The 22,889-nt window shown below is 40.7% G+C and overlaps 1 protein-coding gene and 1 pseudogene across 3 annotated transcripts; one reads left to right on the top strand and one right to left on the bottom strand.

Moving 5' to 3' along the window:
- Positions 1–5,107: 5,107 nt before the first annotated feature.
- On the bottom strand, positions 5,108–5,192 carry LOC148345864 (U2 spliceosomal RNA; annotated as a pseudogene).
- A 1,291-nt stretch (positions 5,193–6,483) lies between these two features.
- LOC148345863 (uncharacterized) lies at positions 6,484–21,122 on the top strand. 3 transcript variants are annotated; one of them, XM_088325785.1, is made up of 3 exons: positions 6,490–6,592; positions 9,186–9,303; positions 18,625–21,122. In XM_088325785.1, exon 3 carries the CDS (start codon positions 18,759–18,761, stop codon positions 19,839–19,841), a length of 1,083 nt encoding a protein of 360 aa, XP_088181911.1. In that variant the 5' UTR covers positions 6,490–6,592; positions 9,186–9,303; positions 18,625–18,758; the 3' UTR covers positions 19,842–21,122. The 3 variants fall into 3 exon arrangements, with proteins under 3 accessions (XP_088181909.1, XP_088181911.1, XP_088181910.1); XM_088325784.1 differs by lacking the exon at positions 9,186–9,303 and adding an exon at positions 9,873–9,946 and having other exon boundaries at positions 6,495–6,592; XM_088325783.1 differs by lacking the exon at positions 9,186–9,303 and having other exon boundaries at positions 6,484–6,592.
- The last annotated feature ends 1,767 nt before the right edge of the window (positions 21,123–22,889 follow it).

Raw genomic sequence — 22,889 nt, 5'->3', positions numbered from 1 at the left:
GGGCGCCACAGCCAGGTCGAGGGCACGTCGAAGTCGCTGACATTCCTCGGTGGTGCATTACGGCTCTGACTGCGAGAACCTCATGAGCCACCATCCATGACAAGTCTCGTAGTCTGTTTGGGAGGGCAGGATGATTCACGTTGCTCCAAACCGTTGTGGATTCGCCAAACGCAAGCCCCCGCACAGGACTTACTGTTGCACGCTTTTGCACAATAGCAATAAGGGCCCTGTGGTTTTGTAAAGTGTGACATTCTTGTGTTTCCAAATCAAACTTCTTCAAAAAATCCCAAATAAAGAGATGTGTTGGTGGCAAGTTAAATGAAACTGGAATCAAACGATTGTTTGGTACAAGCTTTAGCTTCCGCAAATATGAGCCCATCCAAAACCGGGTCATTGCTTGACTTTTCGGGTTGTTGGGTGGGCCCACAGCGTTTTGGAAGTGGAGAGAGACATATTTGCTTCCCAGGAAAAGCTGGAGGTCAGGCACTCCTTTCCCCCCTTTTTCCTTTTCATTGTATCTCTTTTTATCCTTTCCCGCTTTGAGCCCCAGACAAAGCGAAAGATGGCTTGGTCCAGTTGTAACAGCACGTTTCTTTTAGGCATAAAAACTAAACTGATTGACATAAGCATTGGGAGGATGATCGCTTTGAGGATTAGGACCTTCCCCTCTATTGTCAGTTTTCTTAGTGACCATAAAACAAGTCTTTGCTTAACTTTCCTTGTCACGTCATCCCAGTTGGTCTCGCCTCCTCCATCCGCATTGAATTTTATCCCTAGGATTTTCTGGTCTGTCTTTAACACCGTCAGCGGCAGTCCTGCCTTTTCTGTCTCTTTCCACATTCCATAAAACTTCACTTGTGATTTTTCTCTATTTAGCCTTGACCCAGACGCCCTCCCAAACAGGTCAGTCAAGTCAAGGGCTCTTCCAACAGATGCGCGGTCAGTACATAAAATATTAAAATCATCCATGTACAAAACACACTTGGTAATTTGTCCCCCACTTCCTGGGATATTGATCCCTTCGACAAATCTATCTTTTCTTAACATTTGTGCCAAAGGTTCAATGCAAAGAACATAGAGAAGGGGAGACATAGGGCAACCTTGACGTACACCGCAGTTGATCTCGATTGCTTCCGATAAATTCCCGTTAATCATGAATTTGCTGTAGATGTCTCGGTATAGCAGTCCTACCCACTTGATGTATTTTTGGGGAAAACCACATTTTTGCAATACCCTGAAGAGGTATTGGTGCGAGACTCGATCAAAGGCTTTTTCAAAGTCTAGGTTTAGGACCGCTAGTCGCATGTTTCTGTCTCTCGCATAACAAATGGTGTCACGGATCAGCATGAGACTGTCGCTGATCTTCCTTCCCACAATGGCACAGGTTTGGTCTGGATCAACCAATTCTCCCAAGACTACAGACATTTGTGTTGCTAGAAGCTTGCTGAAAATTTTACAGTCCACGTTTAAAAGCGTTATGGGTCGCCAGTTTTTTAAGTCAATTTTGTCTCCTTTTTTGTGCAATAGAGTAACTATCCCTATTCTGAAACTGTCTGGCATATGGTCTCGACTGGAAAATTCGTTAAAAACAGTAAACAGATTTGGTGCTAAAATATCCCAAAAAGTCCGGTAAAATTCGAGGTTGAGTCCGTCCTCCCCGGGTGATTTGCCTTTTTTCATAGGCTTTATGCAATCATTCAGTTGGTCTTGGGTAAAGTCCGATGTTAAAAAGGGGTCTTGACGCACTGATCTTGAAATATAATCTAATACATGCCCCATTTCATTCTCATGTGTTTCTTTCTTTTCAAATAATTTTTTGTAGTAGTCTTCGACCAATCTGGTTATTTCACTACTTTCCTTTGTTATTTGCCCGTTTTCGTTTTGAAGTTTAAAAAGCCCCTCATTTTTGCTCATAATTTAAAAAAAAAAATAGCGTGTACATTTTTCCCCTTCTTCTATTTCTCTTTCTCTGCTTCTTATTATGATGCCTTTGCTCTTTATTTCCGCCAAAGCGTTTAGTTCTTGTTTGGTCTCTTTGATTTCATCATTAAAGTCCATCCCCTTTTCTGTTAGGATGAAATAGCGTTGGAGTCTTCTTTGTAGTCCCGACATGCGTTTCATCTCTTTAAGTTTCTTGTTTTTCCCTGCATTTTTAAAAAAGGTCTGTGTTCGTTTCCTTGTCATTTCCCACCATTGTGCTCGTGAATCATACGAGTCTTGAAGGGCCTGCCAGTCTTTGTACAGCTCCCTGTATTGTGCGGCTAGAGCCTCATCCTCCAGCAGGGAGCAGTTTAACTTCCACAAACCCTTCCCAACAGTCATACCTGAAGGAAATGAGAAAGAGCAGGACAGTAGCAAGTGATCCGAAAAAAAAACTGGAATTAATCTTGCATCACTCTGTGCTAAACCCCTTGTAAATATGTAGTCTATTCGAGAGGCTCTGGCATTGTCACTACTGAACCAGGTGAAGCCCTCCTCTCCTGGATGTATGGATTTGAAACAGTCCACCAGTTTAAATGTCCGGCACATGTCTTGTAATAAAGTTGATGTTTTATCTACTATAAACTCCTCATCGGTCCTCTTTCTATCCTTCCTACTTAGGATGCAATTAAAATCTCCTCCCACGATTAGTGGTTGATGGCCTAGCATATGCGACTGAATGTCCTCTAAAAGTTCGTACCTGAGTTGTCTGTCGGCATGGCCGTATATGTTAATGAGGTTAAAATCATTCCCTATATAAGAAAGTCTTGCTAAGATTGCGCGTCCGTCTCTCATCACAGTACTCCCCTTTATGATGAGTTGAGGGTGGTTTATTAAAATGGCTACCCCATCGTTACGGTTTTTATTCGAGCCACTCCATAATGACGGATATGGCCAAATCTCTTCCCACTGTTTATAATTTTTTAGAAAGGGGATGCAGCAGTCCTGTAGTAAAAACACATCTGTTCTGATAGTTTTTAAGAACGATAAAACACTGTGAGCCTTAACCTTTGATCTCACACTTCTCACATTGATAGTAGAGAATGTAATGTTCATAATTGTTGTTAAAGTATTTAAACTAGTTAGACAAAACCGGGGGATCTGAGTCCATTCTTTGGTGATCATCGAGATCATCGAGAGTGTCACCTGTGTCAGACACATCACTTAAGAGTAGTACCTCATTTTGAGACTCACCGGGGAAAACTCTGGAACCCTCTGACTCTCTTTCTGTGGTTCCAGGTCTTCCCCTTTTTTCTGGGTTAGGGGGTGAGCCAGAGGACCTATCAAGGGGTCTCTTACTTCCCTGCCCACAAAGGGTCAGATTTTTTCCCTCCCCGACTTCCTCCGTCTCAACTTCATACAGTTCCCTTGTGGGCTTATTCACCGGCAACCGGCTTTCTTCTAAATCTTTTCTCTTTGTTTCTGTTTTTTTCACCACTCCCAATTTTGTCTTACTTTTACCCCTCTTTCCAGTGCCCGTATGGGTTTTTGGAGAGTCGTTCGCCTTTTCGATTTGTTTGTCTTCTCCAAATCCCGGCAATGGCGTAGCAAACAAATTTGCTAATTTGGACTCTCTTCCAGGCCCTTCCTGATTAATATGTGTTTTTGGAGTGGCAGTTGCCTTTTCTATTTGTTTGTCATGTCCAAATTCAGGTATTTTATGAGAAATCGAATTAGAATTTCCAGGTTCTTCCTGATTCAAATTTGATCCTCTGGTCTCTCCTCCAGGGGTTTTGGTAGGGACATCTGTTTTTTCAATTTGTTTGTCTTGTCCAATTTCTTTGTGCATTTCTTGATCAAATTCATTGGGTATTTCCATAACTTTATTCATTTTGTTCATCTTCATTGGGTATTTCTATAACTTTATTCATTTCTTGTTCATTTTCATTTTGTATTTCCATGACTTTATTAATTTCATTGTCTTTGTTATCTTTATTCATTTCATTGTCTTTGTGACATTTATTCATTTCATTATCTATGTTGTCTGACATCATTTCATTGTCTTTGTTGTCTTTGTTAACTGCCTTCCTAGCTTTCAATTTGTTAGCAAACGAATTCGGGCAGTTTCTATAGAGATGATTCGTTTCTCCACAGAGATTGCATTTTCTGCTATTGATACATTCCTCAAAGGAATGTCCAATTGTTCTGCACTTTCCACAAAAAATTCGATCACATACCTCAGCCAGATGCCCATGCTCACCACATTTGCGACAGAGTTTCGGTTGCCCTTGATAGTGGATAAAGCCACGGTTTTCCCCCAGGAATATAGTCGACGGGAGTTGTTTCAGTCCCTGAAAGCCCTGAGGATCTTGCCGTAAGTGGACGGGTACCCTCCAGGCACCAGTCCAATAGCCTTTCTCATCCCTCACCTTCATAGCCTGGCCTTTTACTGAGCAGTATCTACTCAACCAATAACAGACGTCATCAGCACTGATTATTTCACTAAACATTCTAACAATGACAATCTTGTTAGCATTATCAGTCAGCTTCTCCACTGTAAATCCAGAAAACTGGGACCTCACTCCCTCAAAGCGATTCCAAAACTCTTGATAAAGAGCCGCCGTTTCAAAACTCACATCAAAGCCCTTGCCAGAAGGCATTTTTATGACAGCATGTACCTCCTCCTTTTTAAACTTCAGAATCTTTTCAACAAACTTGTTAATAAAATCCAGCCTTGACATTCCCTCCGAAATTGCCACAACATCTTTGAGGAAGAATCTTACGCAGTTACGTCTCCGCCCGCCGGTATAATGCCCGGCCATGGCAGGACTCGGCTGCTTTACTTCTAACTATGTTAAAATGGCTAGAATTGTAAAATTAATAATTAACAATACTCTTAAAACCGACGCCAATGACAGTATAAACGCATAGAACGAGCAGTGCTAACCTGATGCGTCTACCATCATGCCCTGCCGGTGTCCACGTACATCGACTACAACTTTCGCAATTCAGATGGGGGTTTTGGGGTTTTTAAGGGTTATTGTTCTATCTTCGTTATTCATTATCCATTATCCGTTATCAGTCAGTTCATAATACGCTACAAAGCCTAGGAGCCGGGACACTTACTCTCAGCCAAAAGGCCAAGCTAAGGTCCTAGCCCTAAAGCCTTGCTGCGATCATTGCGAATGCACCGTTCCAGGAGGTACTGCAATACCAGGCCGATGCGTGGAGTGGACAGAGCAAGCTCTTATTCCATCTCCACTGAACACAAAGTTCACAGTTCAAAAATGCTGCTGGAAAATTGAAATTCCCTGCGGGGATAAATAAAGTATCTATCTATCTATCTATCTATCTATCTATCTATCTATCTATCTATCTATCTATCTACTAGCGTGTTGGTACCTTTAAAAGGCACGGTTTGGGATGAAAGTTATATTATTATTATTGAAGCTTTGAAAACTCTTTCGGTGTACCGTCTTTCTCCGTAAATATGTGTAACCATGTATAATATGTATTTGCAACTGTATACTTTTGTAATGTATTTATTTTAGAGATTTATCCTGTTATGTGTTCTATGGGCAAATCAAAAAGAAGGGGCGGAGCAAACGCGGGGTGATGGGAATTGGGGTAAAGCTGAGTTACCGGTAGATCTGTCTGTTGTCGCAGCGGACAATAGTGGATATATATTTTTCCCACCCTTAACTTTGGAAATATACATTTTGATTCCTTAGATTACTTTCAACAGGACCCGGACTTTACAAGTCTGCATCATACGTTAATTACGGCTATCACTTTCCATTTATGGTGCCAACTATTGTTCTAGAATTGTGTACTATCCATGAAGTTACAATCATGGAACTTACAGACTGATCTGGGTTAAACTTGTGATTGTGTTACAAGTAATAATGCGGGCGCACGCTGCTTATACATGGGTGCGGCTTGTGTAAGTGCAAAAGTGGCAAATCCGCCAAAAAGTTGTGGGTGCGGCTTATAATCAGGTGCGCTCTATAGTCCGGGATTTACGGTGTATATATATACATGTGTAAATATATATATTTTTTTTCAGGAAATACTTGGATACACAATGGACACTCAACTAATAGACACCACAGAGCATGCTAAGCCACGCACACCGTAGTATGGTATCCATGTGTCACAAATGGAGAAAATGCCGCCGCCGAAACATCAACAGAAAGCAACTCTTTAGTCGATATTCCTCATTGCATAATCTGAAGAGAAATTATATGGCTATGGTAATTTATCTCAAAAGTCAGTAGATAAGGGTATCAAGTATTATAGGCAGAGTGCTATTCATGGCATCAAACTCTCCAGAGACGCTAACCTTGTAAGGGTGGATGCAAATTGTTGGCTATCGATGAGGAAGTTAGAAGCCCCGTACCAACAACGCATAGAAATAGATTCACATTTGTGAAAGATAGTCGTATTTAGATGATATACAATGAGTGATCCAGTCTATCAAATGTTTGTCTTTTATCAGCATATTTGGTATTGGAGTAATCTAAACGTAATGGAAAGTAATCCAGTTACATGACTGCAATATTAGGGAAAGGACATTTTAAAGGGGAGCTTCAAGAAGAGACCGAGCGAAAACATCGACGGCCGGACCAAGTTAGCATTAGCAAGCAACTACAAGTTGTGTTGAAAGGAGCAGGTTGGTCCTTTTACTTTTAACAACATCTTTGGCGTCTTCTTTTCTACTCCCAATGTGATTTTACAATATTTCATCCAAATTGAGCTATATAGCTTTATATCATGGATCACCAACGTTCCTCCAGATGAGAGCTACTTTTGTGACGTACTAGTGCAAAGGGCACCTAGTTTGATATGAATTTATGTAAAAACGTATCATGTCATTACTGTGTTGGTACTATGTTATTACCAAGTTGTTATTCAAAGTAGGGTTCAATAGACTCAAGTCAACCACTAAAACACATTTGACTAGAAAATAGCAAAGACCTAGTGTAACCGCGGTATACCTGTCCCACCAAAGATCCACATTCACGCAAGACTGGATGATGAGGCTTTTATTACAGTTGCTGCAATGAGAGACACAAGATATCCACAACATGTGGTTAGCACCTCCGCTGGCTTTCAACATGTTTGCAGCGCGCTGTAGACTGCTAACAATCTCCGCGTTCCGGTTGGCTAAACTAAACCTTGCCCCATACCAGCATGTGGCACTGTTGGACTCGTCATTGCAGGACTGCCTACCTCACATTTGCACAAATATTTTCTTGGACTTGGCTTAAACGTGTCCAGCTACGATTCTTCTTTTGTTGGGTTTGTCCATATTTGGTCTTCCCAAACCTTATTGTCCTGAATTTCCATCATCTTCAAATTTATCTCTTAATTCAGTGTTGCTAACTCCTGTTGGTGGTTCTTTGTTAAACTCTTTCCTCTATGGTCTTCTACTCCGTTTTCATACTTCAAGTAGAATTTCAGAATCGATTTCACTTTTTGAAACTCAAGTCTGGCTGCCATCATTTAGTTCATTTAATTCAGTTCATGACCATGGGTGAGGGTAGGAACATAGAGTGACTGGTAAATACAGTGCATCCGGAAAGTATTCACAGCGCTTCACTTTTTCCACATTTTGTTATGTTACAGCCTCATTCCAAATTGTATTAATTTAATCTCTTATCTCAAAATTCTACAAAAAATACTCCATTATGACAGTGTGAAAAAGTTTTTTTTTACTCTTTTTGAATTTATTAAAAATAGAAAACTAAGAAATCACATTCACATAAGTATTCACAGCCTTTGCTTGATACTTTGTTGATCCACCTTTGGCAGCAAATACAACCTCAAGTCTTTTATAATATGATCCCACAAGTTTAGCACACCTATCTTTAGGCAGTTTTGCCCATTCTTCTTTGCAATAAGTCTCAAGCTCAATCAGGTTGGATGGGAGACGTTTGTGCACAGCCATTTTCAGATCTCTCCAGAGATGTTCGATCGGATTCAAGTCTGGACTCTGGCTGGGCCACTCCAGGACATTCACGGAGTGGTTCTGAAGCTAATCTTTTGAGATCTTGGCTGTGTGCTTTGGGTCGTTGTCCTGCTGAAAAATGAACCTTCGCCCCAGCCTGAGGTCAAGAGCGCTCTGGAGCAGGTTTTCATCCAGGATATCTCTATATATTGCTGCATTCATTTTTCCTTCTATTCTGACTAGTCTGCCAGTTCCTGCTGCTAAAAAACATCCCCACAGCATGATGCTGCCACCACCATGCTTCGCTGTAGGGATGGTATTGGCCAGGTGATGAGCGGTGCCTGGTTTCCTCCGCCTGGCATTCACACCAAAGAGTTCAATCTTTGTCTCAACAGACCAGAGAATTTTGTCTCTCATGGTCTGAGAGTCATTCAGGTGCTTTTTGGAAAATTCCAGATGGGCTTCCATGTTCCTTTTACTAAGGAGTGGCTTTCGTCTGGCCACTCTACCATACAGGCCTGATTGGTGGATTGCTGCAGAGATGGTTGCCCTTCTGGAAGACTCTCCTCTCTTCACAGAGGAACGCTAGAGCTCTGACAGAGTGACCATCGGGTTCTTGGTCACCTCCCTGACTAAGGCCCTTCTTCCCCGATCGCTCAGTTTAGAAGGCTGGCCAGCTCTAGGAAGAGTCCTGGTGGTTCCAAATGTCTTCCATTTTCGAATAATGGAGGCCACTGTGCTCATTGGGACCTTCAAAGCAGCAGAAATGTTTCTGTATCCTTCCCCAGATTTGTGCCTCAAGACAATCCTGTCTTGCAGGTCTACAGACAGTTCTTTTGACTTCATGCTTGGTGTTTGTGCTCTGACATGCACACTCAACTTAGGGACCTTATATAGACAGGCGTGTGCCTTTCCAAATCATGTCCAATCAACTGAATATACTGGAGGTGGACTCCAATTAAGCTGTAGAAAGATCTCAAGGATGATCAGTGGAAAAAAGATGCACCTGAGCTCAATTTTGAGCTTCATGGCAAGGGCTCTGAATACTTATGTAAATGTGATTTCTTAGTTTTCTATTTTTAATAAAATCAAAAAAAGTAAAAAAAAAAAAAAACGTTTTCACACTGTCATAATGGAGTATTCTGTGTAAAATTTTGAGATAAGAGATTAAACTAATACAATTTGGAATGAGGCTGTAACATAACAAAATGTGGAAAATGTGAAGCGCTGTGAATACTTTCCGGATGCACTGTAGATAGATAGAGATAGATACTTTATCCATCTCCGAAGGTAAATCGAGAGCTTTGCCTTTCAGCTCAGGTCCTTCTTAACCACGACAGACTGGTACTGGCACCGGTTATACAGGGACCTCACACCTCATAAGACTGTCTGGTTCGCCATACTTCAGAAGAACCCCCAGCAGATGTAAAGAGGTCAGGACCTCTGCTTCTGTTCCAGGAAGGATATTTGTGGTCCCCATATCCTTTCAAATTTTTCAGTTTTGTCTTTTATGATGTACCGAATTTTCTCTACGTGTAGCGTGTCTGTCAGTTCCGTCAGCCATCTTCTCCTTGTGGGCACCTCTTTTCCTTTACAACACAATAATATGAGTTTTTTTGCTGTAACAATTCTGTAGGAAATGAGCTGTTGTTGCACCACTGTTAATGCATAGGATACTTTTGATATTCCAAAGATTATCATATGCGGTTCAGGTTCTATCTGCCTGCCGAATATTCTTAAGAAAAGATTAAAAATATCAACCCAAAAAATGTATTACAAAGTGCGAAGCTGTGCAACAGGTCGGCCTCGATAGACTCACATTTCTCACACATGGGAGACATTTCAGGAAAGATACTATGTAGTCTTACTTTGGGCGTAATGAATTCTGTGGGCAACCTTAAATTGAATTAGACGGTGCCTAGCATTTAAGGAGCAGATTTGAATATGTTCCAGGCTGGCTAGACATGTTTGGCTCAGAAATACCTTGCAATTTGTCACATAGGAAAGTCATTGAATGGTCACCTGCGCTAGACAGCCATCCAATTGATCAGGGTTTGCATTTTTGGATCCAGTCAGGTATGTATTCAGATTCAGGAATCGGTGAGTCCATGGTAGGTCATATTTTTCCTGAAGTTGTTCAAATGATGCAAAGAGCCCTCTATGAAAAGGTCCCCATTTCCTTCCAACTGTTAAAAAAGCCATCCATATTAGAGTTGGGAAAATAATGGATTCGATGCAATAGGTAAAATAAAAAAAAACTATCTTCCTATTTGCTTCCATATCTTTTTTGTGTTTATATAATTGGATTTTGCCCAAAGGTATATTTACCAATCTCCACAAGAGAGAGTATAACTGCTCCAATCGCATAGGGCTGACAGTCTTCCCTCTTCATCCTCAGCCAGCAGGACGACATTGAAGTGTCATCCAGCCATGCTGAGTCCGAGCAAAGGCCTGCTGCAGTAACCCATGAATTTGGACAAAGCAAGTCCGCCATCCATCTTAGATTACATAGATGATCTTTTTTAATCCTACGTGATTTAGGATTATAAATGTATAATGTATAATAGGATAGTTGCATCTAATTTTATGAATAAGCTTTTACTGATGATATTGGTATGTTCTGTAGGAGATATGAGAATCAAGGAAGATTATCTTAATTGCATTAACTCCACCTAATTACGAGATTGGCTAATTACGAGTTTTCCAAAATTTTATACGGTTTTTAAGTTTCTCCATTAAGGGAGTAAAGTTTGTGTCAAACAAAGCTTAATATTTTTGGGTGATCACAATCCCTAAATATGAAAAAAATTCCACAGTTAACTTAAAGGGGAATCGTCTTATCAAACCTTCATCAGTAACTTATTGGCTTGATCTCACTCTTAGTCAAATTAATTGTATAAACTAATAATGTTACAAACAAATCAATTCTATCCATCTACCATGGTCATATCCCTCAAGAGGGGTGACTGACAGCAAGACACACACATACAATAACAAAGAAAATAAAAGGGAAATAAATAGCAAAAAAAAAAAACACACAAAATATTTTGGACCATGACCAACCCAATTGCCCAAACAAGTTAGGCATCTCGGCACCCAAGTTGGTCATGCTTTCGTCCCGCCAGATGAAATGGAACACCAGAAAGCGGCCAAGACACTCGGGTCAGGGTGACACAACACACAGTTTTGTTCAACAGCAGGGCCCGACAGCTTTCACTAGTTTACCCCTGCCACATCATACGGGTGCCCTGCCCATCCTTAAGAACGCGTCCACAATCCCACTATCCTTTCACAACACCTCTCCACTCCTTTCTATCACCAACAAGAGCTCTAGCTTCCATTATATTTAGACCTCTTTCCTGAAGTGCACTCATAACACCATCCATCCACGTCAATCGCGTCCTTCCTCTTGGTCTCCTTCCATTTACTTCTGCTCTGTAGATCTTCTTCAACATTCGCTCCTTATCCGTCCTCTCCATATGTCCAAACCAACCGAGTCTCTCCTATCAACACGCTTGCTCAGTTCCACGACTAATCCAGTTCTGTCTCTCACAATTTCATTTCTCAGTCTATCCAATCTTGTCACTCCTAACATAGTCCTCAAACACTTCATCTCAAAAACATTCATCTTCCTTCTTAAATCTGCGTTCAGGCTCCAAGTCTCTGCACTATACAAGACAGTCGGCACAATCACACTCTCATACAGTCCCCTCTTAACATCCATACTCATACTCTTGTTGTTCATCACTCTCCTCAGAGCACCCAAAACCTTGCTTCCTTGATTCACTCTGTGCAATACCTCGCACTCCATTCCACCTACTGCAGCCACATCACAACCCAAGTACCTAAAGCTTTGAACTTCTTCCAGCACCTGTCCATGCAACCTGATTTCTAACATCATGCCCACTCCATCACTTGAACACTTCATCACCTTACTCTTCCCAACATTGACACATAACTTACGCCTATCACATACTCTTCCAAACTCCGTTACCAACCTTCTCAATGTTTCCTCGGAATCAGCCATAAGCGCTGTGTCATCTGCAAACAACAACTGACTTACCTGCCTCACTGTTCCACTGTTGTCCATCATGTCTACACCTCTGCCAAATACTCTTGCATTCACCTCTCTCACCACACCATCCATGTACACATTAAACAGCCATGGTGACATCACACACCCCTGTCTCACACCAGTCAACACAGGGAACCACTCACTTGTCTCACTCTCTACTCTTACACATGCTCTGCTGTTCATATAAAAACTCTTCAATGCTTCCAAGAAATTTCCACCCACTCCATACATCACCAGCACTTGCCACAACACCTCTCTATCAACTCTGTCATACACCTTTTCCAAGTCCATGAAAGCCAAATAAACATCCTTACCTTTTGCAAAATATTTCTCACACACCTGTCGTACTGCAAACACCTGATCCACACATCCTCTTTCTTTCCGGAAACCACTCTGCTCCTCCATCACCACCTCATTCGTTCTTTCTCTCACTCTCTTAATCAAGACTCTTCCATACAGTTTACCCGGCACAGACAACAAACTGATAATTGCTACATTCATACTTATAACCTTTACCCTTATACAATGGCACCACACATGCACTACACCAATCAACAGGAACCACACCACTTAAAAAGCATACATTCAACAAGCGTACTAACCAGTCAATCATAGCTGTGCCACCTTTTTTCAGGCATTCAGCAGAACAACCATCCAACCCAGGTGCCTTCCCCCCTTTCATTTCTTTCACTGCCTCTTGCACCTCCCATGTTTCCACAGGCTTCACATTTAAATCACCCAACACGGGCATTCTCTCCATACCACCGATTGCCTCGACTCTCACTTCTCTCCCATCCTCCACATTTAGCAACTCCTCAAAATACTCTGCCCATCTCATCCTGACTGCACTACGCTAACCAGCAATCTACCATCCTTATCTTTCACTTTCTCTTCCTTTCCAGACTCACTGTTTCTTACTCTTTTCACTTCTTTCCAGAACACTTTTCTCCTTTCCTCAAAGTTCACTCCTATCTTTCGACACCATTCATCATTTGCTTTCCTTTTCGCTGCTTCCACTGCCACTTTTACCAAACTTTTCTTCACCTTATATCTTTCATACGCACCGCCACTCTTATCTTGCAGCCACTCCTCAAAGGCACGTCTCTTTTCTGTCACATTCTCTGATACCTCATCATTCCACCATTCACTTCCTTTCCTAATACCTCGACCAACTTTTCTTATTCCACACACCTCTTTTGCACTCCTCAACACTGCTTCTTTAAAACACTTCCATTCAATTTCCACACTCTCCATTTCTCTTCTACTAACTCGTTCATACTCTTCCTTTATCCTCTCTTTAAACTCTTTCCTTTTCTGCCTTATTCAACTCTCACATTTTCACCTCTTTTCTCACACTCTTCTTATAACTAGCCCTCCACGATCCATCTATTCTCAGTTTTCCTTCCACATAAAAATGATCAGACATACCACTCATTTCACCTCTGTAAACATGCACATCCAACAATCTACTTAACATCCCTTTCTTAACCACTACATAATCCATCAGTGCTCTGTCCACCAACTTTCCACTATCCACTCTGACAAAGGTATACTTATTCACGTCCCTCTTTTTAAACAATGTATTTCCAATCACCAACTCATTTTCCACACATAACTCAATCAATTTCTTCCCACTCTCTTTTCTTCCTGGTACTCCATATACACCAATCACATTTTCAACCGTTTCATCACCCACTCTAGAATTCAGGTCACCTAGTATTACCACTTTCCACCCTTCTTTCGCACTTGCCACACAAGTCCTTCCAGAACTCCTCTCCTCAGCGCTTCTCTCTGAACCAGGTCCATATGCACTTATAAACATCCATACTTCTACACCCCACTTCAACCTCACCCACATCAATCTGGAAGATATCTCTTTCCACTCCATCAGTTTTTCCTTTGCTTTCTCTTTTACAAGCACAGCCACTCCTTCTCTAGCATGTCCACCTGCAACTCCAGACCTTCTACCATACATACCTCCAAGCTGTAATTCACCCTTTCCTTTCATCTTTGTTTCACTCAAAGCTAACACATCAACCTTCCTTTTAGTCATCATCTTTCCGATATCCTCTTTCTTCCACTCAGTCGCTTTACTTCCACATCCTCTCACATTTAATGACGCTATAACTAGGGTTTGTGAGACCTTTCGGTCACCCAGCCCCCTTTCTTTGCCTTGCTGTCTCTTAGGGAGTAGAGATAGAGAAGAGAGGATCCCCAGTCCCCTCGCTCCCTCCACTTTAGTCGCCTCTTACGACACACAGCGGACCATGGTGGGAGAATTCTCTTACCTCTCACAAGGCAAAATCAATTAGTTCCAAAATATGTGGGATTGTAGTTTCTGGTCGGGTTACATACAGAAGAATGTCATCTGTGTACAAGGGAAAACCTTTTCTGTATTAAGTATTTTCTGTGTTAAGCCATGTATGGCAGGGTCTTCTCTAATTGTTGGTGCGAGGGGCTCCAGAGCTAAAGCAAACCACTAAGGGCTCAATACACATCCCTGTTTGCAACCCCTACCTAGCATGAACAACGTTGTCTGATTGGTCACTATCCTGGCAGAGGGATTGCTGAAGAATAGCCTAATCCAAGCGATGAACCCGTCTCCAATCCCAAATTTTCCCAAAACTGAAAATAAGTAAGAAAATTCTACCTGGTCGAAAACATTTTACACATCTAGGCTCATCACAAGGTCTTCCCCAAAGCCTCTGGGGGTGCATGACATTAAAAAGGCGTCTATGATTGTGAAATGGGTTTCGTTTTGGGATAAAACCTGATTGGTCTGGGTGCACCATTTTGCTCTTACAGACAATAAGCCGCCTTGCCAAGGTTTTAAGCTTGAATCTTCTGATCCGTATTTAAAAGGGAAATTGGCCTATTCGTCTCTATCCTTCTTGGGGATCAAGGTGATAATGGCTTCATTCAAGGTGGGTGGTAGGGTGCTATCTTTCATAGCTTTGTTATACATTTTATGCAGGTAGGGAGCCAAAGTTCTACTAAATTGTTTATACAACTCATTACTCAGACCATCAGGGCCAGGGCCTTATCCATTTTTAAGTGATTTAATACAGTAGAATCCATGATGTCTGCACACGTATTTTTTTGCATCCAGTCTCTCCCTATCAGACTGGTCAAGCTCTGGTAAACTACATGAACCTAAAAATGTTTGCATTACTCCTGGCTTCTGCAGTACTCTAAGAAGAGTACAGCCTTTTGGAGAAACTTTTGAATTCTCTATAAATATCTTCATGTTGAGTGTGGAGAACACCGAAGTCAGATCTTATTTTGTGTATAGTTTGGTACTTTCCAATTTGGATAATTGTCCTGCTAGCAATTTTTCTGGTTTATCACCAAATTGAAAATATTTTTGTTTCACATGCAGAAAAGCTCTACTTATTTGGTCAGATAATAAATGGTTAAGTTTAATTTTAAGGCTCAAATCCAGTTATATTTTTTAGTTGATGGGTTTTGAGCGCTATCCAAATCTAATCGTCTTATTTCTTCTTCCAGCTCTGTTTTTTTCCTGTTGTGTTTTTTTGGCACTGAATTGATATGATACTATGCACCCTCTCAAAAAAGCCTTAAAAGTCTCCCATAATAACACGGACGAGATGTCATCCTTATCGTTAGTATTGAAAAACAAGGCAATATTCCCTTCCAAGCATTCACACAACTTTTTGTTGTCAAGTAGCTGAGGGTTAAACCTCCAATTATATTGTGGTGTAGTAATTTTATCCATTTTCAAAGTAAAGGAGACAGGTCCATGGTCAGATATTATGGTATTATGATATTTAGGATTAGAGTCATATGGTAGCAGTTTTCCATCCACCAAGACATGGTCAATTTGGCTATACATATTGTAGACCCTTCAGTGAAAGGAATACTCTCGGCCTTTTGGATTAAGTAATTCCAGAGGTCTACTATTTTCATGTTATCAATGTATGTTTTCATCAGGTTACCAGATTTCGATGAGGTTACTTTTTGAACGTTTGCTTTATCCAAAAGGGTCTCAAAAACAAAATTGAGCTCAGATCCAATTATTAGGTTGGTGCTTGAAATATTTGGTATTAAACTTAAAACTTTCCTAAAAAATTCAGTGTCATCATAATTTGACCCAAAAATATTCAATAGTGTTAAATGGACAGAATGCAATTCTCCCTGGACCATCACGTAGCGTCCATTCTTGTCTGATTTTGTTGATAAATGTTTAAAAGCCACTCCATTTCAAATCAAGATTGCTGTTCCTTTAGCTCTGAATGAGAATTTTGAGTGGCATATTTGACTTCTCGCCTATATCTCAATTTCCCATGCTCATCGTTTATCAAATATAGCTCCTGCAGTTCTCTTATACCTAGCCACTCCTTTGCACATCCGTTCTCCTCTGCACTATTGTATTCCAGTGTTATTGTTATTGTATAGTGACTTGTTTACTGCCCATTTTGCACATCTGGTTAGCTGCTCCTCTTGCACTCTTTGCACTACTGTATAATAATAATAATAATAATTTTCTTTGTATTGTCATTCTTTGTAAAGAACGAAATGTCCTGACCCGTTGTAGCTATAATTATTTAGCATATTATTAGTACTTCAATACTCTAACGCAGTACAACATTTATTTATATCTGTACATTCAAGGAAACTGTGCGGGTCAGATGTATCAACATTTTCTTATGTATACACGTGTACAAGAATGACAATAAAGTATATCTGAATCTGCAGGAATATTATATCCGCCTGTAGGTTTTTCAATGTTGGTGTTATGAGTGCACTGCAGGAAAGAGGTCTAAATCTAGTGAAAGCTAGACCTATTGTTGGTGATAGGAATGAGTGGGTTGTTTGGGCGCGTTCTAAGTGTATGATGTGGCAGGGGTAAACCAGTGAAAGCTGTCGGGCCCTGCTGTTGAACAAAAGAGTGTGTTGTGTCACCCTGACCCGAGTGACATGGCCGCTTTCTTGTGTCCCGTTTCATCTGGAGGGACGAAAGCATGACCAACTTAGGTGCCGAGGTGCCTAACTTGTTTGGGCATTTGGATTGGCTATGGTCCAAAAATTGTATGTGGGTTTTTTTTTTGATATTTTTTCCCTTTTATTTTCTTTGTTGTTGTATGTGTTTGTCTTGCTGTCGGTCACCCCTCTTGAGGCATATGACCAAGGTAGATAGATAGGTTTTTCAAATGGGAAAGCACCTTACCTCTTTTTGTTTGATTGTTGATACCATTGACATTCCATGAACAAAACAAGACTTATCCTGCATCAACGAATTGAAGAAAGGTTATTGATATCCGGGTTCTATGGCCCACCCTATATGGACTGAACATTAAGTAGCGCTCTATTCCACCCCATACCCCTTTAAGACCTAAGCTAAGAAATAGAAAACAAAATAAATACAAAGAACCTGAAAAAACATGATTGGCAGAATCTTAATCATTGCTTCCTATAGAAACCTGTCTTTAACCCTATCGCTTAGGGGGAGACTCCCAGTACAAATGAAAAGTTTGTCATTAAAGATAAATGAAAAATCTTATGGTTCAGGCCCACCTTCCCATAAACCACAGGCTCTTATTAATCCTTTTGTATAATAACTAAGCATTCTCAACCCCTCACTGCACACAAAGTCACGTGCAGTGTTTCAAGACGGGCATAGCCACAAAAAGAAAAAGATACATAAATATATATCTAAATATATATAGTCATCATTAATGCCAAATATGTATGTGCATGTATGTATGTTTATATATTATATATATACATGCACAAACATATACACACACAAGCTGCATCAGAATTTAAAAAGGAGGTAGTCAACTTGACAGAGAGCCCATGTGCATGTCTTTTCTCAATGTTCGAAGTCTTACTTACGCCACACTGAGTCTGTTGAAAACGATGGGGAGAGAAACAACAGGAAATAAATCCTGTCAATTAAACATATTTATCCAGTTGGAAAGTGTTGGTCATAGAATATTGGGCTGCTTCTGCTTACTTAAAGAGGTAAGTATGATCCCCATGCTCCACCCGAAGCAACGCAGGGTGGACGAGGTAACATTTAATCTTCCTCTGGTACGGTCGGGATTTCACCTCTCTAAAGGAGGTGCGTTGCTTGGAAGTATATTGGCTGTCATCTGTTAAAAAACGGACCTACACTCCGTGACATGAATTGTGTAGCATTTTGTCCACCCGCCTCTAGGTACTTCTCGTCGATATTGGTCACCCTCAAGTTGAATCTCCTTCCACGGTCCTCAGCGTCAACACCGTGCTCGCGCAGTGTTTTATTTTCCGGCATTAAGCACCTCACAGGTTGCCTCCAAAGACGCTATCTTTTCGCTGTAAGAGTTAAGCCCTTTCTCGAGGTGCTTGATGCGCTTCTCGTGATCCACTTGGTTATGCCTTTTGGATTGAATGCAAACATTGAGAGGGCTTTCATAGAATCGTCTTTCTTGTCATTGATAACAAAGTAGTGTACATGACAACACAGTTCTGCCTGGCACTCCAATTAAACATGAAATAAGACTTTTGGGAGGAAAAAAACCAAAACACCATATTCCTGTAAAGCGTTTTATAGTCATTTAAATTATTTTTGCAAATATGCCTGAAGGATTTTTGTTGTGATGCATTTGCTGTTAAAAAATACATTTTTCTTGTGTGTAGAGATTTTACAAAACCTTTTGTGTCTTGTGTCCTGCAGACATCAGTTAAGAGCATCTTCTTCCTTGGCAACAGGAGACAAAGTTGTCTGGCATCAAAAAAGAGGAAAATGAGATTTTAGAGACAGTTGACGTCAAAAAGGAGGATGAAGTTTTGGAGTTTGATCATGATGAAATGGAAGAGGACAAATTTGAGCCTATTGTAATTAAAAAGGAGGAAGATTTGAGAGAGTTTCCTGTGATTGAGGCCTGTTTAACCCCGAAACAAGAAGACGGAAATGAAAAGAACAAGGAGAAAATGTCTCAAGGCACAATCTCCTGTCAACATGTTACAACTGTTGATGACAATACATCAAACTCAGCAAAAAATATTAGCAACAAACAGTCAGAAGGTGATAATACTTATCACAAATTTTTGCACTGTGGGAAAACATTTCGATCCAAATCTTATTTGAATTCACATGTCATTTTACATGCGGGTGACAAATATTTTGCCTGCTCAGTTTGTGGTCTAAACTTTACCCGCAAATCACACTTACTAATTCACGTCAGAACCCACACAGGTGAAAAACCTTTTGCCTGCTCAGTTTGCGGTCAAAGATTCAGCCGGAAATCAGACTTAAAAATCCACACAAGAACCCACACTGGTGAAAAACCCTTTCTATGCTCAGTTTGTGGTCAAAAATTCAGCCTGAAATCCAACTTAAAAATCCACACGAGAACCCACACTGGTGAAAAACCCTTTGCTTGCTCAGTATGTGGTAAAAAATTCACCCACAAATCCCACTTAAAAAGGCACACAAGAACACACACTGGTGAAAAACCTTTTGCCTGCTCAGTTTGCAGTAAAACATTTTCAGATGGTGGGGATTTAATGAGACACACAAGAAGCCACACTGGTGAAAAATCATTTGCCTGTTTAGTATGTGGTCAAAATTTCACAGAGAGTGAGAGCTTAAAAAGACACGCAAGAATCCATACTGGTGAGAAACCCTTTGCATGCTCAGTTTGTGGTCAAACATTTACCCAGAGAGGTACCTTAAAAATCCACACAACAATCCACACCAGTGAAAAACATTATATTTGCTCTGTTTGCGGTCAAAGATTCCGCCATAAAGGAAGCTTGAAAAGACACCTAAAAACCCACTGTGATAAGAAACAATATTCTTGTTCAGTTTGTGGTCAAACAATCTCTACTCAAGTCAAAGTTCAGGATCACAAGTGTGTTGGTGAGAACAGCAGTCATCTCTCTGTTTGATATGAGCTCATTGTTTGCATTTAAAAAAACACTGAATTAATTCATTTGTCTACTCTTGACTTGAGTGATGTGTATAAACTCAGCCCTTTTTATTGTTGTTCTCGTTATGAAAATGTTTTTTTTTTTTAATGCACAAGTCTTGCAGCTTGTTTCCTTTTTCGATTCATTAAATGAAACTAAATGATGAATATCAATACAGTAATTACTATGATATAGTATACATTTCCTGTTGACTTAAACTAGTTAGCCTCTTTACAGGGTGGTTGTGTCACCCTGACCCGAGTGACATGGCCGCTTTCTTGTGGAAAAATAATTATTCCAGGTTAACTGAATTAGCGCATCTTGATCTAGTCTGGCTTTATAGGTTGCACGTTTGCCAAGTCAGGGTGAAAAGAAGCAGCTATCTCAAGCCACCTTTATATCTCATCTCATCTCATTAGCTGCACCGCTTATCCTCAGTAGGGTCGCGGGGCCACCTTTATATAGTTGGGATAAATGTATGTTGCGAAAAATGCACTGACACCTCAAATACAAACCCCTGGATGCATTTTAGAATCACGCATCTGAAAATGGAAAAGTGTACCCCATGGTCTTTTCCAGTCGCTGAACATCAATTCCTGATAGTGAGGATGAATTCAAACAAGATAAGAATTATATCCCTGTTTAATCCCTCATATATATCTTGGTTCAATCCCTTGTATGGGTTTTGTGCAATACCCCATCCCCCGTTTAAAAAAAATCTCATTCTCATTGTATGACTTTACCATTTATAAATATATCTTTAATCAAAGCATACTTATACTAGGATTTCATTATTTGCATCACATGTAAGCATATTTGAAATGTGAATTTGTTGGTGGATATTTTTTGTACATTGTTCTATAGACGAGTTGTTTTTTTTTCTACAGAATGCGATTTTCAGTGATTCAAAAACGTCATAAATTTAGATTTGATCAATAATCAAAGCATCTTAAGTTAATTCCAAGTGTCCAAAGTTTTAAGGAGACAAGAGATGAACTATCTTTTCCCATCAGCCCTTGTTGGGTTTCTATTTCACTGATCTCATCCTCTTTTTTTGTATTGATCTGACTGCATTTGATTTGGTCTCGTTAAACTGTGATTCTGTCATTTATGTTTTTATTTTTTGCAATTTGTAAATAACGTATGGTGTCTGCTGTGTGATTGTCATGAAAGTATTCAGACTTGAGTCATTATGTCGCTGTCTCATCAACAAATAGAAACCATTTCTTTACTTTTATTTACAATAAATAGTTGCTTTCATCACTGTCTTGTCTTTTTTTCTTAGATTGAACTGTAATATTGTCATTTAAGTTTTTGTGATCATCTTGTGAAATAACGATAAGAAACATCAACCCTGCGTGTGGCAACCAAGTCATTACAAACATGTCCAAAACCTGATATCCGGTAACACTAGTTCTTCAAATGCTAATGAAGTGACCACTGCACTATTTGAAGGGTTGCACAGCTCACACACGTTAGTTGTTTTTTTCAACAACTATTACATGAGATTTCTTGTCTTTTTAAAAGAGTATCTTTTGTGACATAATACTAACATTTTATGGATTTTTTTTAGTTGGTTGCACAATACATAATTGTATTTAATCACGTTTTTAGTGGAAGTATGCTGTTGGCAAAGATATTGACTAAGACCCAATCCCATTCCTCTCACTTGGCCCTGAGAACCCTCCAGTGAGGTCCCTCCATAGGGAAGTCCCCTCAGTGAGTGGAGTTCAAAGTGAAGATTGTCCCATAAGAAATTGGACGGGACTTGCAAGGTTCCACCCCAGTCCAGTTGATGGCCGTAACACGAATTGGCTGGTTACAAAAAAAAATCTTCCTCAGCCCATCCCGATTTGGGAATATCTGCTCCAATTTGCAAAAGCAAGGTCACAATAATTGAATAAATATGAACATTCTTGTACCAGTGAAGCTTTTGGGATTGCGTCATCCGGACAAGGCCAAGCTGATTGAAAAGGTGTCACGAAAATGGGAGAAGAGGACGAAGAATCTTCAACCGGCGTGGCCACAAGGGGGTACGTTTGATGCATACACTTGTGGCGTCAAGGAGGTGAGAATCATGGACTACAAGTCTGGCAAAGATAGCAAGAAACGACGGGAGAAGAGGAATACTGAAGAGGACATTTTGAAGCTGTTAAAGACTTAAGGAGTGCATTATAAGGAGAAAATTAGGGAAGGACTGAGTCGACTAAAAGATAAATCATTGAACGCTGATACGACAACTGGATCGGCTGGGTTGTATCCAACTTTGGTCGGAACAATGAAAATAAATGGGGATTTCAAATATGATGGAGAAGGAGACGAGATGAGATCGCCAACACGAAACCTGGGAAACGCGCCAACAAGTCCTCAACATCATCCTATCCTGAAGCATTGTAGCACGGGGAGAAAGTTTGACGGAGCAGAATGTAAAGAACCGCTTGACTGCTATGCAGGTGCCCGGCAAACCATCCGGAACTTGGAAGAAGAACGGCAAGGGGCGATTCGCGCTACAATTCAAAAATTGGAGGAAGAACTGGACAGTCTTCACACAAGAACTGAGGCAGGAAGGAACAGCGAAAGACCTGGACCGTCAACGAGTGCAACCGGAATTTATGACCTAAGATATAGGCCAAATATCCGGCCGCCGGAGAGATATACAGACCCTGGTCAGTTTCCGATTCTAACCAAGGGAAACAAAGGTCAGTACATCCCTTGGCAGACGCTCGACCTTGCTGGACTGATTTCCCGACTGCCAGACATACATGAAGGTGCTGGGAAGTGGATTCGACGGTTTGTTGAAGAGACTATTGGCAAGCTGCTGGCCATCGGCGATATCAAGTCAGTATTGGCGCAATGTGTAGGTGCTTCAGCGATGGAGAATCTTTTGCGTCACAGCAACAATGGATGGATGGTCGATGTGATGGCGGATGGAACTGAATTTAACGCCTACCGTGCAGTAGTGTGGAGAGCACTACGGGATGAATACCCTGCCAAGATCGACCCTAAGGCATTAAAAGGTGAAACTCT

This window comes from Urocampus carinirostris, unplaced genomic scaffold, assembly GCF_059441175.1.
Source record: "Urocampus carinirostris isolate Australia breed hairy pipefish unplaced genomic scaffold, RoL_Ucar_1.0 HiC_scaffold_22, whole genome shotgun sequence".
NCBI classification, from domain to species: Eukaryota; Metazoa; Chordata; class Actinopteri; order Syngnathiformes; family Syngnathidae; genus Urocampus; species Urocampus carinirostris.
Note: the sequence above shows the minus strand (reverse complement) of the source record. Positions and strands in the feature narration are given on the sequence as shown.